The sequence below is a fragment of the Globicephala melas genome, chromosome X (genome assembly GCF_963455315.2).
Source record: "Globicephala melas chromosome X, mGloMel1.2, whole genome shotgun sequence".
Taxonomy (NCBI): Eukaryota; Metazoa; Chordata; class Mammalia; order Artiodactyla; family Delphinidae; genus Globicephala; species Globicephala melas.
In genome coordinates, this window is record NC_083335.1 from 87,759,591 (window position 1) to 87,777,950 (window position 18,360).

Here is an 18,360-nt window from a genome sequence, read left to right on the forward strand (position 1 = left end):
TGTAGTTTTAAAAAGAATTTATATCATGGTGATATAGCAAAGAGTAATACGTTCAAGCTTGTGTTATTAACCACCTATAAGGGTACTCAATTACAGAATTCCTTCCACTTCTAAAACCATTTATAGTAGAACAATTTTTCTTGGAATACAGATCTTTCACATGAACAAGTATTTACACATCAATTGTTTAATGAACCCAGTAAACAATTCAACTTTCTACCCCCTAAATTCAAGACTATTACTACTACATGAAGCGGTTTCAAGGCATCTTTCTTAAAGTATTCCCAATAACACAAAATAATAGGTTTGTAATCAAATCATTTTATATGAATTTTCTGCTGAATGGTAAGTGAAAACTGGTTACATGCATTAGGATATCCAGCTTAGTAAGCTGCCCTTTACAGTTACTATTTTTGAATAATTATGTTTAAAGAAAATTCAGTTTGGAAACCTACTTTTCACAGAAGTCATTCAGAACACCCCAGTAACCTTCAGGAACAACAAACCATTCACAGTCACCTGGACCAATATTTATGTTAACTGAACAGAAATTGTTATTTTCTTGATGACCTGAAATGTGAAAAGAAAAAAGCAATCAGCAGACAATAAATTCTATAGAAAAATGTGTCTTTAGAAATGGAACCTTGGAAATGTTCAACAGAGAATGCTCCAGTGGTATTCAATAGTTTATCTGTATAGCATTTTTGTGTCAAGTCTAGTTTTAGAGCTGAGTTTGGTCAACTCCTAACTTATTCAGTAGGAGCTTCTGTGGAAGACAACCTAAATCATGGTTAAAAGCTTAGGTTTTGAAGCCAGGTTCCTTGGCTTAGTCATTATGTGAACCTGGGCAAGTTTCTAAACCTCTGACTCAGTTTCCTGTAAGATTTGATGATAATGATTCTGATAAGTCAATGGGTTGTTTTGAGGATCAATGAAGTAAGGACTGCTTCTAATAGTGCCTAATACATGGTATGTAATAAATATTAGCTATTATTGATATTGTTACCACTTCTTACTTGTGAACTAATCCCCATTTCTCACAAGTAGTATTAGGACATCAGTAAAGAGGCAGGAAGTCTAATTTTCAAAATGTAGCTGCAGGAGTGGTATGAACAAAGATGGCAGAGCAGGGAACTTTGGGGGAACTTGCCAGAAACACACACACAAACACACACACACAAAAAAAAATCTAGTGAAAACTGTCAGAAGCAACCTTACCAGAAATCTGGACAATAAGTCAAAGATTTATAGCAACCAAGCAACTGACAAAAAGAACAAGTGACTTAAACACAGTAGGAGATCTTTATGTAACCTACCTTATCTCTACCTCCACCACCGGTGTGGCAGTGGACTTAAAAGAGTAGTTTGTATTGCTAGTGTGAGTGTCCCTGGTTCTGGAGGGAGCAGAGTAATCTTGTTCCCAAAGAACTGTGTTCTTCTGTTTTGTGTACGCTGCAGTTTCTCCAAAAGACTGACAGAAGGGACTTCTCTTTGTTTCACCTACCTCAGTACTCTATCAGGGCAAAGCATTTCAATGGAGGAGGAGTCCCCCCAAAACACTGTAAGACTAAAGAACAAGCTGATACCACCAAGGACAAAAACAAAACAAACAAAATAACCAGTTGGGGCAAACAATAGACATGCCAAAGGCTTGGAAGGAAAAGCTGGGGAGTGAAATTTTAGGGGAATAAAGGCTTTGAAAAGTCCCTGTGTATACTGTAGAATTTAGAAGCCAAACGCATACGCAGGGCAAGAGGTATGCTCAGAAAAAAACCTAAGAAGACCATAAACTAACCTCTCACTGACCTTTGGGCTCAGTGCAAGCAAGGAAGTAAAAGCTAACGTAGAGTTGTAAGCAGCACGGCTAAGTATAGAAGGAGTGACTCAAAATGGAGGCAATCGGGACTTCCCTGGTGGTCCAGTGGGTAAGACTCTGCACTCCCAATGCAGGGTCCCCGGGTTTGATCCCTGGTCCAGGAACTAGATCCCACATGCATATGCTGCAACTAAGAGTTCGCATGCCGCAACTAAGAAGCCCATGTGCCACAACTATGAAGCTGCATGCCACGACTAAAAGATCTCGAGTGCCACGATGAAGACCTGGCGCAGCCAAAGTAAAATAAATAAATAAACAAACAAATAAATAAATAAATAAATAACATGGAGGCAATCTGCAAAGACCTAGAGAATTCTTTTTTCTTTTTCCCACTCTGCTTTCCTTTTTTGGCCAGGGATTTAAAGAAATCCCTGTCATATCATGGCTGAGATAATTAATAGAAAGGAGACTTCAGTGCCCACACACGACAAGGAATACAGTCTTTGCAAAAATAGTGTGAATACTATATATAAAATAGGTAACTAACAAGGATAACTAGTAACTACTGTGTAACTCTACTCAATACTCTGTAATGGCCTATATGAGAAAACAATCTAAAAAAGAGCAGATATACGTATATGTATAACAGAAAAAAAAAATAGTGTGGAAAGTCACTAAACAAAGAGATGACTATAGCCCACAGCAAGCAACAACAACAAATCTTAGAGAGGAGAATCTGATTTCTGTAACTGCTGCATCATAATATTCAAAATGTCAAAACACTAGCAGAGCACTATGCTAAAGGTACAAAGACTTCAGAGACTACATGACTACATCCTACAGAGAATATACTCAAATACCTGAAGTCAGTTTTCAACAAAAAATCACGAGGCATGTAAAGTAACAAGAAAGTATTGTTCCGTCACCAAAAGAAAAGGAAAAAAAAAGAAAGAAAGAAATTAACAAAAGCTATTCCTGAAAAGGCACAGACACTGGACTTACTAGGCAAACACTTTATATCAACTATCTTAAAATATGTGTAAAGAGCTAAAGAAAACCATGTAAAAGAACAAAAAGAGGGACTTCCCTGGTGGTGCAGTGGTTAAGAATCCACCTGCCAATGCAGGGGACACGTGTTCAAGCCCTGGTCCGGGAAGATCCCACATGCTGCGGAGCAACTAAGCCCGTGCGTCACAACTACTGAAGACCGCGCACCTAGAGCCCGTGCTCTGCAGCAAGAGAAGCCACCGCAATGAGAAGCCTGCGCGCTGCAACAAAGAGTAGCCCCCACTCACCACAACTAGAGAAAGCCTGCACAAAGCAACGGAGACCCAACGCAGCCGAAAAAATAAATTGAAAATAAAGAACAAGGAGAATGATATCTCAACAAACAGATTATCAATGAAGAGACAGAAATCATAATAAGGAAGGAAATAAATGAAGCTGGAAAATATAAATGAAATGAATTCACTAGTGGGCTTCTCAACAGCAGATGTGAACAGGCTAAAGAAAGAATCAGCAAACTTATAGATAGGTCAAATGAAACTATACATTCTGGGGAGAAGAAAGCAAACAATGAAAAAAAATTCACAGACCCTAAGAGACCTGTGCGACATCATCAAATATGCTAACATATGCACTGTGGGAGTCCCAGAGGAAGAAGAGAAAAGGGCAGTAAGGATATTTGAAGAAATGATGGTCAAAAACTTCCCAAATTTGACAAATGACATGAATCTACATATCCAAGAAGCTCAAGGAACTCTAGGAAAGATAAACTCAAAAAGATCCACACTAAGACACATTAATAATCAAGCTGTAGAAACGCAAAGAAAATCTAGCAAGAAGGAAAAGAGAAGTGACTGTCATATATATGGATCATCAATAAAATAGCTGGTTTCATATCAGAAACCATGGAGGCCAGAAAGCAATGGCTTAACACATTTAAATTGCTGAAAGGAAAAAAAAAATTAACCAAGAATCTGGCAAAACTATTCTTCAAAAATAAAAGAGAATCTAGTCAATCTGCTCTATAAGAAATGCTAGAGTTTTTCAGGTTGAAATGAAAGAATATAAGACAGTAACTCAAAGCCCTATGAAGAGATAAAGGACCACAGTAAAGATAACTACGTAAGCTGAAGACTCACATTCCAATTTTGAAACTTACCTCAAAGGTAGAGTAATCAAACCTGTGTGGTATTGACATTAAGACAGAGATATAAATCAGTGGAAAAACATCAAGATTCCAGAAATAAACCCATACATCTATGGTCAACTGATTTTCAACAAGGGTATCAAGATTATTTAACAGAGGAAAAACTAGTCTTTCCAACAAATGGTGCTGGGACAACAGGATAGCTATATGTAAAAGAATACTGTTGGACCCTTAGCTCATACCATACCCAAAAATCTAACTCAAAATGGATCAAAGATCTAAATGTAAGAGCTAGAACTATAAAAATCTAAGAAGAAAACATAGAGGCAAATCTTTACAACTCTGGATTTGGCAATGGTTTCTTAGATACAACACCAAAAGCATAAGCAACCAAAGGAAAAATGAATAAATTGAACTTCATCAAAATTTAAAACTTTAGTGCATCAAAGGACACAATCAAGAGAGTGAAATGATAACCTACAAAATGGGAGCAAGTACTGCAAATCATGTATCTGATAAAGAATTAATATCCAGAATATATAAAGAACTCTTGCAACTCAACAACAAAAGGACAAACAACTCAAGTAAAAAATGAAGAAAGAACTTGACACTCATTTCCCCCAGAGTAGATATACAAATGGACAACAAGCACATGAAAATCAAAACCATAATGAAAAAACATGTCATATCTGCTAGGTCAGCCATAATAAGAAAAAAATGGAAAATAATCAATGCAGGTGAGGATGTGGAAAAATTGGAACCTTTGCACACTGCTGTCAGGAATGTAAAATGTTGCAGCTGCTGTAGAAAGCAGTTTGGAAGTCCTCAAAAAGTTAAATATAGAATTGCTATATGACCCAGCAATTCTAATTCTAGGTATATAACCAAAAGAAGTGGAAACAGGTATTCGAACAAAATCTTGTACATGAATGTTTATAGAAACACTGTAGTCACAACAGCTAAAGTGGAAGCATCCCAAATGCTCCTCAAGTGATGAATGGATAAAAAATGTTCTATATCCATACGATGGAATATTATTCGGCCATAAAAAGAAATGAACCATTGATACAATATCGACAAACCTCAAAAACATGCTAAGTGAAAGAAGCCAGACACAAAAGGCAACATATTGTATGATTCCATTCATATGAAACATCCAGAACAGGTAACTCTATACAGCCAGAAAGCAGACTAGGGGTTGCGAGGGGCTGAGAGGAAGGGGGGAAATGGGATGACTACTTAATGGGTATGGGGTTTCCTTTTGGGCTGATGAAAATGTCTTGGAACTACACAGAGGTGATGGCTACACAGCACAGTGAATGTACTAAATGTGACTGAACTGCACACTTCAAAGGGGTTACTTTTGTTATGTGACTTTTACCTCAATAAAGAAAAATGTAGTTGCTCTTGCCATACCCTGTCTGTGCACACCACACCCTGACTCTTCTATATATCATAGTATGATGTGAAGACAGTACTCTTAATACTTACAACTGTCTCTTACCACAGGTAAATGGCTGGAATTGTCCATGGCATGGACTCCAAATAAAATTTACCTCTAATTAAAACTAGAGATGTTGGGACCCCATCATCTTATTAAAAACCTTTCAGGATAGAGCCTGAGAGCAGCTCTAGTTTAGAACATAGACTGATCATAAAGTCCATTAAAGCAGGTAACATACCTATCTAGGTAACTCCAGGAACGAAGTGTTTGTCCCATGAAAAAGTATTCAAAATAATTTTTAAAAACTGAATGGAACTAATTAACATTTCTTCTAATACCAAGTTGTCTAATACAGTAACCGACCTGAAATATGGTAATATGAACTGAGATGTGTAGCAACTGCAAAGTACATACTGGATTTCAAAGACAATATAAAAAGGGGGGGAAGTCCCAATAATTTTTATACTGATTATATGTTAAAATGATAATATTTAGATATATCTGGGTTAAAATTAATTTCACCTCTTTCTTTTTACATTAATGTTACTATAAAATTTTAAGTCATATATGTGACTTGCATTATATTTCTATTGGACAGCACTACCCTAAGGGAATTCTTTAGAGAATTCTTTAACGTTCCATAGGACACTTCTGAAAAACTAATACCCTGTATATAAACCAACCAAAAAAACCCCCAACAGTCTAGACACAAGTGACAAAGTGATCTATCAAGTTTGCTTTCCCCTTGATCTGTAATGAAAAACGGCATTCTTTGATGTGGGGATAATACTATTTGCATAAAATAATTGAAATTGATGAGAGAAAATTTCGGTTGAGATGAATCTTAATAGAACCAGTCCAATACTACATGCATAAGAAAAATGAACTCTAGAGAGTTCAAATAACTTGCTTAGCATTTACATTGGAATCTAAATGACAGAGCAGGGAGTAGATAGGTCTTCTGCCATTTATTCCAGAACTGTTTCCACTTTATCCAATTATGGATAAAATATCACAAAATTAGGCTTCCAATGGCCTGAGGACAAAAACTACAGCCTAATCCTGGCTGTACATTAGAATCCTCTGGAGAACTTTTTTTTTTTTTTTTTAAATATGGATGCCTGGGGCTTCCCTGGTGGCGCAGTGGTTGAGCGTCCACCTGCTGATGCTGGGGACATGGGTTCGTGCCCCGATCCGGGAAGATCCCACATGCCGCAGAGCGGCTGGGCCCGTGAGCCATGGCCGCTGAGCCTGCGCTCCGCAACGGGAGAGGCCACGGCAGTGAGAGGCCCGTGTACCGCAAAAATAAATAAATAAATAAAATATGGATGCCTGGATCCCAATCTCCAGATATTAGTCAACTATATATTTTTTAAAACTTTACCAGGAGATTCTAATGAGCAGCCAGAACCGGGAACCACTGACCTACGTTACCCAGACGCAAGCACAGACCTATTCTGAAACAATTTTTTAGCTACAATTAAATAAGCAGGTAATAAAGAAGGAAGCGATCTGTCTTCAAACCATGGCTACTTCAAGTAGCAAACAAGCACATGAGGGTGATATGCTGCCTGTAGGCACTGGTATAACTGAACTCGTTATTACCAACACCCATCCTAATTGTTAAATATTTTGAACATCACCCTGTGAAATTTCATGTCAATTAAAGGGAGCACAAAAAAGATGATACATTAGTATCGGACAGAATTTTAAGTCTAAAACCAATGTAACTTCATTTTACAAATGGAGAGAAAAAAAAAAGACCCAGAGAAGAAATGTGACTTGCCAAAGTGACAAGCCTAGTTAGTGGTAAAGTCTGGACTAGATACTATGGTGAGTCTAGTAATGTCTCCACATCAAGTGTCGCTGTAAACTGTACATTGTAACCCAATAAGACGATTGCAACCTACACCTTCTTTTTTAAATGAAATAGAATGGAATAGATTAGAAAATGTATTGTTCTATGAAAATGTTTTTGTATACATACATGTGCACTAGGTCATAATATAAAATGTATTTCTTATTGTGATTGTGGTAAAAATAAGTTTAGAAAAAACCGTCACACTGCAGTAGATGGGATCAAAAATAGTCTTTAAGTCACAGGGACTTGTTTTCCCAGGAGTGCTCCAATGACCGTGTTTCCAGATTACACTGCTATTGTTTCAGGGATATTACATTTCAAAAAAGATACTACCAAGTGGAAAAATCTTAATAATCTAAGCTCAGTTAAAGAGCCAAATCTTGTAATAGAAATAAGCCTTTCAGTTTCATTCATTATAAATGGAAAGAATTCAGTTCTCTTTTTCATGTTTCACATTTTGATCAATTTGTGTGTCAATATGTTAGTTCATAAAAGTTACCTGGTGTTCTACTTCCTGGAACTCTCATGTATAGCTGAACTGTGTTCATACCCAGTATGGTATGACCAACGTGGCTTAGAAGATTTCCTGCTGATACGACACGCACAAAAGCAGGAAGTTTAGTCAGCTCATGTAGCTGCAACTTCCACCTGCAATAAAGTATCATATCAGATCAAGAGTGAAACCCTGCTATAAATATTTGTAGAAGTTAACCATTTCTTCAAAAATCTTGTGTTCCAATCAGAAAAATAATCAAATCTATAAATATTTTACTTTTGCATAGGAAACCCTGGAATGCTTAAACTTTTTAATTTTGCAAAGAAAACTTCCTAACAAAAAGCGTAAAAATTATTAAGTAAATAAAAGAAAAAAACTGACTTCCCTATTTTTATAATTGTTGTATAATTCTATTTTATAAATATATTTTATATAATTATAAATATAATTTTATGGTTGTATAACTACATATAGAAAGGTCTTGATGAAAATTTGTACAAGAGTTTTAAGTCAAAGAAAATAATCACAAAGCCTAGCAAAAATAATTTGGCTAAAACTTGTATATCAACTTAGAAAAATGACAAGGAACAAAACAGAAGAGAAAGTTGTAGAAAATTCTCAGTCTTGCTAATAGGAAACCTCTTTGCATCAGTTCACAGAAACACTACTATGAAGACTTACTTTTTGTCATCAGACAGGTCAATGTTGGTCCCAAACTTTATGGTTTTAAAGGGTCCTTTCCTTCTCCTCCCAGAACTTAAAAAGAGAGATAATATTAGAAACATGCCTTTTAAACAGAAATACTAAGTGGACTTTACAAATGACTTACTTATCTGAAGACGTAGATTCATTATCTGAGTGGTCTTTATGGTGACTTCTTTTCTCATTTTCTTCCTATAGATTAAGCAAAAAGCAATCCAGTTTAATATGTATTCTACAACCAGATATCCTTTCCATCATACAATTGAAAAGTTTACATATAGATCAGTGGTGTTACCTACAGACCTCTTTCACATGAAAATTTCTTCAAAGACCACATTAAATAGAAAGCCAAGAAAAGTCAAAGCTCACTGGCATGGTATCCAACCTCCTCCATAGGCCACAAAGTTATCCTGAGTTCTTCCTTATTAATATTCTTCTATAAGGGGAAAAACTAGAGATTCTCATTCTTGGCCCATTTTCAAGAGAAGAAATTCAAGGCAAGTTGAGAGGCCTAAGAAGCGTCAATCTTGATTATAAATTTCCTAAACTAACAGAGGTGTGTGCGTGTGTATGTAGCTATATATGTATGGAATACATAGGGAAGGGGGGAGGGTAAGATGTTCTCTATTCTTTATTACAGACAAATGGAAGAAGTTCTTCCTGGGTTAAATCTTTTCTTTCCCCCACAATGAATTATACATGAATGATAAACATTTACAACATTATTAAGTAAATTAAGTATTGGATAAATATAGGTGCTTTTCAATGAAAATATTACTATTATTTATGATTTCTGTGTCACAGACATGGTATCTCTTAATACTGTCCTACGATTTCTGAGTTAACTATACTTAGTGACATTTTGGTCTCCCTCCTTCTAAATGTATATGTTTTTTAAACATTTGTCAAATTTTCCACACATAATGGTCCATACCTCCAAGGCACATATAAGAAATCACTGTTTCTTTGATTATGGATCCCTTTCCATTTAAGTACCGTGCCTCTCATCTTCTTCTTCCAAATACTCCTTTGATGATCTCTGAATCCTGCTTACTATCTATTCTTTTCTGACCGTAATACTACCACAGAGTTGAAGTATCTCAAAAGTCTGAACCAGAGAGACTTATATGGACAACAAATTCACTGCAACTTGTGAAAGTTGCAGGATAGTTTTTATTAAATGAATTTCTCTATAGGATATGGGGAGTGGTAGTAAAAAAGGAACACAAATATATGACTAGCAGGTACAAATGTTGCCTTGATTGAAAATGTGAACTTGAAAATTTTAAACAGAGATAAGCAAATCTAATGAACTACAAATTAAAGACTTGCAGGCGCATATTAAATTTCAGCTGTGGGATATGTACAGAACAACTTAGTACAGATAAGTGTTTGAGTAATATATTTAATAAACTCACTTTTATGGATGTTTTATGTTCATTCATAGGAGAATTCAAAGTTCTCACTTCATTGCTGAAGGATTTTAATAATGCCTCATTGCTGAAAGTCCTATGAGTCTTTTAATAATAATCCTGATTATTTTTCAAAGTTTTATTCTTTTATTTTCTGTATATTTTGAAATAATTTTTCCCTCTCCTGGAGTTCTCTCTTTCAAACCGAGATGGGTAATGCTTCCTGGGGGAGTTATATATCAGATAATACTAACCTGGTAGAGTTTAATGGGAAGGAATAAGACAAGGGACTCTGCAAGCATAAAGCAAACTTAAGATTTAGTTTATCATCTAATATCAGTGGTTCCCAATCAGGGATAATTTTGCCCTGCAGGGCACATTTGGCATGTCTGGACACATTTTTGATTGTCATAACTGGGATAGGGGTTAAGGGGTGTGCTATGGACATCTAGAAGGTAGAGGCCAGGGATGCTACTAAATATTCTACAATACACAGGACAGCTCCCCACAACAAAGAATTACCCAACCCAAAATGTGAATAACGCCAAGGTTAAGAAACCCTTCTCTAAACAGAAATATCCCAGAAATGAGGGAGACATCTCACTAGAAAGTAACAATATTTATCAACCCATAGGTTTGCTTAGACTTAGTAGTAAGAGCAAACCGGATAGCACTTATAAAGTATGTTATAATAATAAACTATTTTATATAACATAAAATGAGATGTTTACAAAAGTAAAGCACCCTTTCAAAGTAAACTATAAAATAATAAAACAAATGATCTCTAAAATAAAATAATCTTCAGGAAATAAATACTTACTCTCAATGATTCCTGGAAAGAGGAGGCCTGGTACTGTGCATATTTAGCAATTGTAGTATGAGATCGATTACTTTCACAGTGCCAGATTTTCTTCGTTCCAGTGGGATCCCAGTTTTCATCTGCTGGCTGCAACAACTGTGTCCTCACTTCCACCATGTGTTCATTGTTAGCTTCTACCAAAGTTTTGGTAGAGAAAAGTCCCAGGTCTTTATAAACAAATAAATGTAGTTAATAAATAAAAATTATATTTGGAATAATGTTTTTTAACGTCTTTACTGGAGTATAATTGCTTTACAGTGTTACTTTCTGCTGTATAACAAAGTGAATCAGCTATATAAATACATATATCCCCATATCCCCTTCCTCTTGCATCTTCCTCCCACCCTCATATATACACTACCAAATGTACAATAGAGAGCTAGTGGAATAATATTTTTAAAGTGTGTTTTTCTTTTAAAGAAAAAAAAGGAACATGTTTCATGGTGCTCTATCCAATCCCCCTAAAAACTAACCAGGAACTCTGCACACCCTGAGCTTTGTGCCAGATTTGCACAACCATATGCTGAAGCCCTGGACCTAATCGTCATGCCATCAACAGAAGGAGAATAATCAAGGGGCCAGGGGCTAAAGATTCACTTGTTTATTCAATCTCTGCAGGTGACAGGAACCACTTAGGGGGCTACAGTACTTATTAGTAATATCAAATTTTACCTATATTTTATCTTAAAAATTTCTTCTATTAGTCAACCTAAATCATAATTATAATTATGTAACTGGATGAAAATAAAAGCTAAATTAAAACAACAAAAGTTAATTTAACCATTATCATCGTATCTTCAAGTTATGGATTAAAGAAGTAATAAGTACTCTTTCTCTCTCTCACACTCATTAAAATGAAAATGCGAAAAACTACAAAAGAATAGAAAAAAGTTTCTGCCAGTGCTTTAGAAGTTAATAGACAGTAAAGGAAATATATACACTTTTCCTTTTTCTTATTTAAAGCTTACCCAACTTAAGAGCTCCAGCAAGGCCACGTATTACTGTAACAGGGTTGTTTGGATTTGTACAAAATTGGTGTAATGGAGGAAAGAAAGCATCACGTTTATTTTCCAACTGTAAAATTAAAACGTATTGTTAGATCTCCATAAAGCAGACCTTTTAGAAAATATTACGCCAAATTTATATTCATTATTTACTGCAATTTAAATAAATAATACATCCTATGTGTCGTTATTCCTGTTTTATGTTTTATAGCATTTTATCACTATGTCTTTTGATTCTAATTGTAATTAGTAACCACATACATTTCTCTTATCCATTGTATCTTGAACAAAATACGTGGGAGAGATACAGAAGAAAGTCCTATCACATGCTACAATGTGGATGAATCTTGAAGACACTTTAAGTGAAAATAAACCAGTTACAAAAAGAAAAATTGTGTATAATTTCACTTATATGAGGTATCTAAAGTAGTCAAATTCATAGAAACAGAAAGTAAAGTGGTGGTTATCAGGGGCTGGGGAGACCAGGCAAGAGGGAGCTGTTTTTTAATGTGTATAGAATTTCAGATTTGCCAGATGAAAATGTTCTGGAGAGCTGTTTTGAAACAATTAGAATATACTTAACACTATGGAACTGTACACTTAAAAATGGTGAAGATGATACATTTTATGTTATGTGGTTTTTCTCTTATCACAAAAGAGAGGGAAAAAATCAGCATTTAAAATAATATTACCAAAATGAAAGCAGGCTGAAGAAGACAACCCGCAAAAGATAAATAATAATTTTGCATTTTCCCCCCTCAGACCTCAGTATAAAAGTTTTATTACACGTGTATCCCAGTGCTTCCCTTACATACTAAAGGATTAATATGATAAACAGTTGGCTCCTGGAGGGTGAAAATAGGGTCAAATCTCCAAAAACACTCAATAGTTTAAAATTTCTTCATTTGGGGTAGAAGTGGGAAGATGGAAGGAAATGGGGTAGGAGGACCTATTTCAGAGAAACATAAATAAGAGTTGCTTTGATTGAACTCTTATCAACTTCCTATACCACATGTCTAAATGTCCATTAAGTAAAAGTAATCCCCAGTTTTAAATAATCTATTAAGCTTTTTAATGACATATTTATTATCACATTTTATGTTCTCGAACACTTTTTTTTGAAGGTAAATATCTTTTTTTTGGTAGATGTATAAACAGAATGAATGTTAAGATCCTTACAACTAGTAGAATGCAGATTTAAAACACAGCTTACGCAAAAAGAAGTTACACTTTTAGGTAGTTTTTGCCTAAATCTGCTCAAAATTGGGTGCAGTAAAAAGTATTTCTCACTACTGTAATGTAATCGCAGTTAATAGCTGAGAAGGCACGTTTTAAATGCTATTACAAAATCTTTTTGAATATATCATTTTTTTCCCCGAAACATTCAAGCTGCTGCCAATAATTCTGAAGCTTCCTAAAGGGCATCCATATTGATTTAAAGCAAGATTTTATGAAAGACAGGTAGGTGCAAACACTGGTTTGATTTACTTCTAGTCAGTCAATTCAGACTCACATAAATACTAGGTGTAGGTGGATTCAACTTGTCCTTTGGCAAGGGAGGGTATGGTGAAGATGGTGGTCTTGGAGGCGGACATTTATCCAATAAAACGCTACTGTTAGATAAGCCATTTTTACCTAGATTCCTTAAAAAAAGAAGAAGGGAGAATAAATCAGCTGTACATCTATTTAGAAAACAGAAGAAAAAATCCTGAATTAAGTCCTAATTAAATTACTGGGTAGTTGCACAAATCCATGAGATTTGGATCCACCAGGAAGAAACTGAGAACAATTATTCATTTTAGTAATTACTTAGTTTGATTCCTATATCTCCCACTGAAGAAAAGTAATAGAAAAGATACTAAAACACATGAATTATTGATGACATTTCCTTATTTCACTGGTAATTTTCCAATATATTTTCTTTACCTGAAGAACAAACACAAACTCCAGTTTTCTCTCCACCAACTTCCACCATCAGATTCTTTCCATTAAATGTGAAAACAATAACTTGACCAAAAAAGGTCTATTCTAGGCAATAGTAAAAACAGAATATATCTCTTTCTATGTCTCATCTTAATAACTATAACTGGAATATCTTAGTGACAATTCTCAAACCTGAAAAGACCTTTTCCTTTCTTTTCTCAAATGTTGGAAAGAATTTTCTGTGTAACTCCTTGGCAAAATTCAGCAAGACTCCAACCTATTAAATTTTATAGCTAATTATACCAATTTTTAAAATGAGGCATATAGTTGCTATCCATTAGCTGACACTCTATATAATTATTACTTACTAGTATTTGGTGTTTCTTTTTCTTTAATGAAGGTATCATGTTTGTTAAATTACAGATTATTAAAATATGGTAGAATTATTCCCAAACTGCAATTCTTTTAGTGTAAGAAAGAAAAAGAAAGATATTTCCAATTTCCTAATGTTTCTACCTAACTCAGAAAATCAGCAAGATATAATTTTGAGCTTTCAAATCATTCCAGAGTAACTAACCTACCTCACCCAATTATTACAAGTTCAAAACTAATCATTAAACTATCAAATACTCTTAATATATTAAAATTTCAGATAAGAATTTCAAAACTGTAATTATGGTAGGGAGTTTAAAACTTAGTAATTTTATTTACCGAAGAAGGCACTAGCAAATTTGCATCATTAATAATAGAATAAAGGTTGAATCAAAATTAATTTTTCTTATTTTGCTATGTTTTTCTAGCAGTGGAATTTTGTAGCTTTTGTAGCACTGGAAAAACCTTACAATCAGCCTGTTTTGGTTGGCTCTAATGAAAACTAAGGCTTGATATTTCACTGTTACACACTTTTGAGATGTTACACTATAGCATCACGGTGACCCTTTTTAAATTTTCTCAACTCGAGTAAAAACAAGAGTTCAAGACAAGTATCAAAGAATGAATTAAGTTTAAAATAACTTTTTTTTTAAAAGTACGTGAAAATAGTCATTAAAGTGAAATTTTAAGTTCAACTTAACATTTAAGGTTAAAGGTTAAATAAATGAATATTCTACTCATTACCAGCTTTCAATGTATCTCTCCACAAAGTAGGAGTGCCCTGTACATTTAAAGATAGACATGACATCTAACCTCTTAAATTTAGGTATAAAATTGGTATTAACTTATAAACTCCACGGCAGTAGAAAATACTTGGCTGGGACTAGTAAGGAAACAATTCAATTATCATTAAACCAATGCCAAGATAAAACATTCACTTACGATTTCCACATAAATAATTAAGTTTTCATGCTGAATTGTGTATCTACCACTCTTCAACTTTAGAATTTAAACAAAATATGACTCCAAATACATAAAATTTGTTTGCCAGAGCAGGAGATGGACATACTGTATAGTACTAATTAATATTTTAAGGAATTGGACCAAGTATTTTAAGGATATGGACCAAGTATTAAAACTGTACCATAAAAGAGCATCTCATACTAGTTAAACATGACACAAAAATTTAAGCTTCTACAACATTCTGGACATTGAGAAATGACGCTAGAAAATAGGGTGTGATTGATTAGCAGAATTCTGCTTCTGTCATTTCTACAATTCTGTAACAATTAAAAGAAAAAAAGCAAATGGGAAAGTAAATAAAACAAAGAAAGCTGTAGCTGCCTTTATTTTAAAATAGAAAAAAAAAGTGAGGCATGACTAAGGGAGCTGAAATTGACTCAACCATTGAATGCTGCAATTACAATTTTTAAACAAAAAGGAAGCCAAAGTATTCTAACTGCCTTCTGATGTATAGCACTGACCACAAAGATGAACCCAACAAAAAGTCAGATTGAAAATAACGAACACTTTAAAGACTAACCACATATGTGAAAATAAGAGGGTAGTTGAGAATGCACTATGCAATCAAACTGTATCTAGCAGTTTCTTACTGTATTTCAAACATTGATTCCCTGCCTATTGAGGTCAAGTCTGGAACAAACAGGAACTTCCCTTAAGGAACTGATGATGTAGGTAGCTGTCTATATAGTGACTATAACCTTTTTCCACTGAAAATGCTAACGCAAAGATAGAGATGTGGATAACAGGAACAGACTTTATCTTCTGAACACGTAAATGCCCAACACTTTATAATACTTCAAGCCAAATAATGAAACTTTAATACAATAATCCAAAGTGGAGAAAGGCATTAAAGTTAAAGAAGCAGGTGCTGGAAAGGATTTAGACAATATCCCATTTTAAATCCTTTTCTCCCATCTTGAAACTCTTTCCCTGAGCAAAGTAGAGTAAGAAGAAATTAGTCATTGCCCAATTATTTTAAATTTTGGCTTAAACTTAATTTCAAATTCACCCTCATCATTTGGTAGAGAAATGAAACTGTGCTCTGTAGATAAACTGACCTACACTTTAATTATCTTTTGTTATGAAGTTCCTACACCAGAAACATCAAGTCTCTTGCACCTATGTCACTTTCCCCTTCTAAGTTCTGGACCCCTGCCCAGCTCAGGACACTACCAACAGAACAGAAATGGCAAACAACATGACACATACCATTTGCCACCTTGACTTTTCTCTAAGCCTCAGGAGATTTTTATCTCCACTTTATCAGAGCATTTTTTTCTTGTCTCTTCATTAATAAACTGAGGCCTAAATTTACTGAAATAACCCAAGCAACCCCACAGGTCTATACTGTTTTGGTGTATCTAGCTACTACAAATTGTCTTTAAGAGTTAAGAGCTGAAAATAAATCTCTAAAAATGTACTTTAAAATTCTGAAGTCAACATTTATATACACCTCAAAACTGAGATGGAAAAGAGTATAATCTTTAATATATTAAACACCATCACACCTAGTTACCCACAGCATAAGACTTTATTAATGAAAACTTAAGGTAACTGCTACTGTATACTGTTTATAACTTGTACCTCCATGGAACTCTTTCTGACAATATTCTTCCAGAATACCCTTAGGTCCCATACGGTCCATGATGTTAGTTTTGGACCGCTACATTTTCCCCCATTTTCTAGCAACTTTCCTGAGACTATAGCGAATAGACGAGGGAGGAAGACCCTGCTCCAGCAGAGTGGCAGCAGCACTACCTAGGAAATGGGACAGAGGTCCCAGCAGCTGAGTGGAGAGCAGGTAGAGGGCAGTACAAATTGGCAGCAAGCCAAGGCATTGCACCCAAGTAGAGCTCAGTATAGCATTTGATGTGGATATTAAAACACGCCTATTCTCTTTAGGCCCAGAGTTGAAGTGAGTGATAGTGTAACATCTAGACAAAAGGACTAACATAAAAATCTTATTTTCTAAAGAATTATATTTTAGAAATTCAGGGATCTCACTGTATGCTTTAGAAGAATTTAGCCTGACTTGGAGATCATCCAGTGTGGTTTTAAGTCACTGACATGAAAAAATCTGGTAAGACAGTTAAGATTAATTACAGAAGTTATCACGTTGCAGGCCACTGAGGAAAATGCTGCCAGCAATGTGGACCCAATAGGCAATACAAAGGAAATAATAAAATATGAAAAAGATGTAATTTGTGCTTTAATCTGTGCCACAATAATTAAAGATAACAGCTGAATAGTTAAAAACAAGTGACAGAAAGTAATGAAGAGCAATGGAAAATAAAACACAGACCAGAAGGCATTTAAAACATTCAAACTCAAATAGTCCTCAAAGAAAAAGAACCATAGTGTATTTACAGTATTAAAGTTCCAATACCACTTAATTATAACTTTTACATGCAAAACTTATTCTTCTCCTTACTCCACTGCTCCTAACCCATGTTCCTCCCAAGCACCAACTAAATAAATAGCATTTAATTTCATCTTAGTCATTCATCAATGACAAACATTTAATGGTGGATCCACGATACCTTCCAATAAAATAATCTGAATAGTAGAAAGGATAACCACACTTAAGACTGCAATAAATAAGACACATGAGCACTAGCAGCTGCAGGAAGAGATTTATAGAGATGTTAAATGAGAACTACTTTGAACTTTAAAATGCATTTTAAAAGGTATGTTAAATGTTAAAGGGTCAACGTAGACAAACCAGAACCAATGTGCATATTTTCTGTTTATTTTCTATACTTTTTAAATTACAATCTACGACAACAACAACAACCAAAAAGGTCTTTTTAAAATCCACTATATGATATAGTGGGTCTGAAACACAAACTTAAAACTTAATGTACTAGGGCTTCCCTGGTGGCGCAGTGGTTGAGAGTCTGCCTGCCGATGCAGGGGATAGAGGTTCGTGCCCCAGTCTGGGAAGATCCCACATGCCGCGGAGCGGCTGGGCCTGTGAGCCATGGCCGATGAGCCTGCGCTCCACAACGGGAGACGCCACAACAGTGAGAGGCCCGCGTACCGCAAAAAAACACCAAAAAAAACCTTAATGTACTAGAAAATACTGCAGAATTATTTATTGTGTTCGTTCCAGGTATATTAACTGACTTTCATTAAAATTTAGTCACTTATAAAGAGGACAAAAATTATGAGTAAATGTTAAAAAATTAGATATGTGCCATGCATAATGAAAAGGCCGTTAAGAATCTGTATGTCCTCCAAATACCAGAGAAAGACAATTCCGCCTGATCCTTTGAATGAAGGGGTGGAGGACACTA

The 18,360-nt window shown here is 35.0% G+C and overlaps 1 protein-coding gene across 6 annotated transcripts in view; it reads right to left on the reverse strand.

Moving 5' to 3' along the window:
* The window catches only part of KDM6A (lysine demethylase 6A), a 209,587-nt gene that overhangs the window by 24,369 nt on the left and 166,858 nt on the right, over positions 1 to 18,360 (reverse strand). For all 6 annotated transcript variants that reach the window (XR_009560766.1, XM_030834979.2, XM_030834976.3 and 3 more), the window contains 7 exons: positions 13,260 to 13,389; positions 11,711 to 11,816; positions 10,704 to 10,909; positions 8,599 to 8,663; positions 8,451 to 8,525; positions 7,773 to 7,921; positions 456 to 570 (listed from right to left, as the gene is read on the reverse strand). Coding sequence is in view for 5 of the 6 variants with exons in the window: in XM_030834979.2 (XP_030690839.1) it covers positions 456 to 570; positions 7,773 to 7,921; positions 8,451 to 8,525; positions 8,599 to 8,663; positions 10,704 to 10,909; positions 11,711 to 11,816; positions 13,260 to 13,389 (846 nt within the window). In the remaining variant the exon portion in view is untranslated. The remainder of the gene's footprint in view (positions 1 to 455; positions 571 to 7,772; positions 7,922 to 8,450; positions 8,526 to 8,598; positions 8,664 to 10,703; positions 10,910 to 11,710; positions 11,817 to 13,259; positions 13,390 to 18,360) is intronic.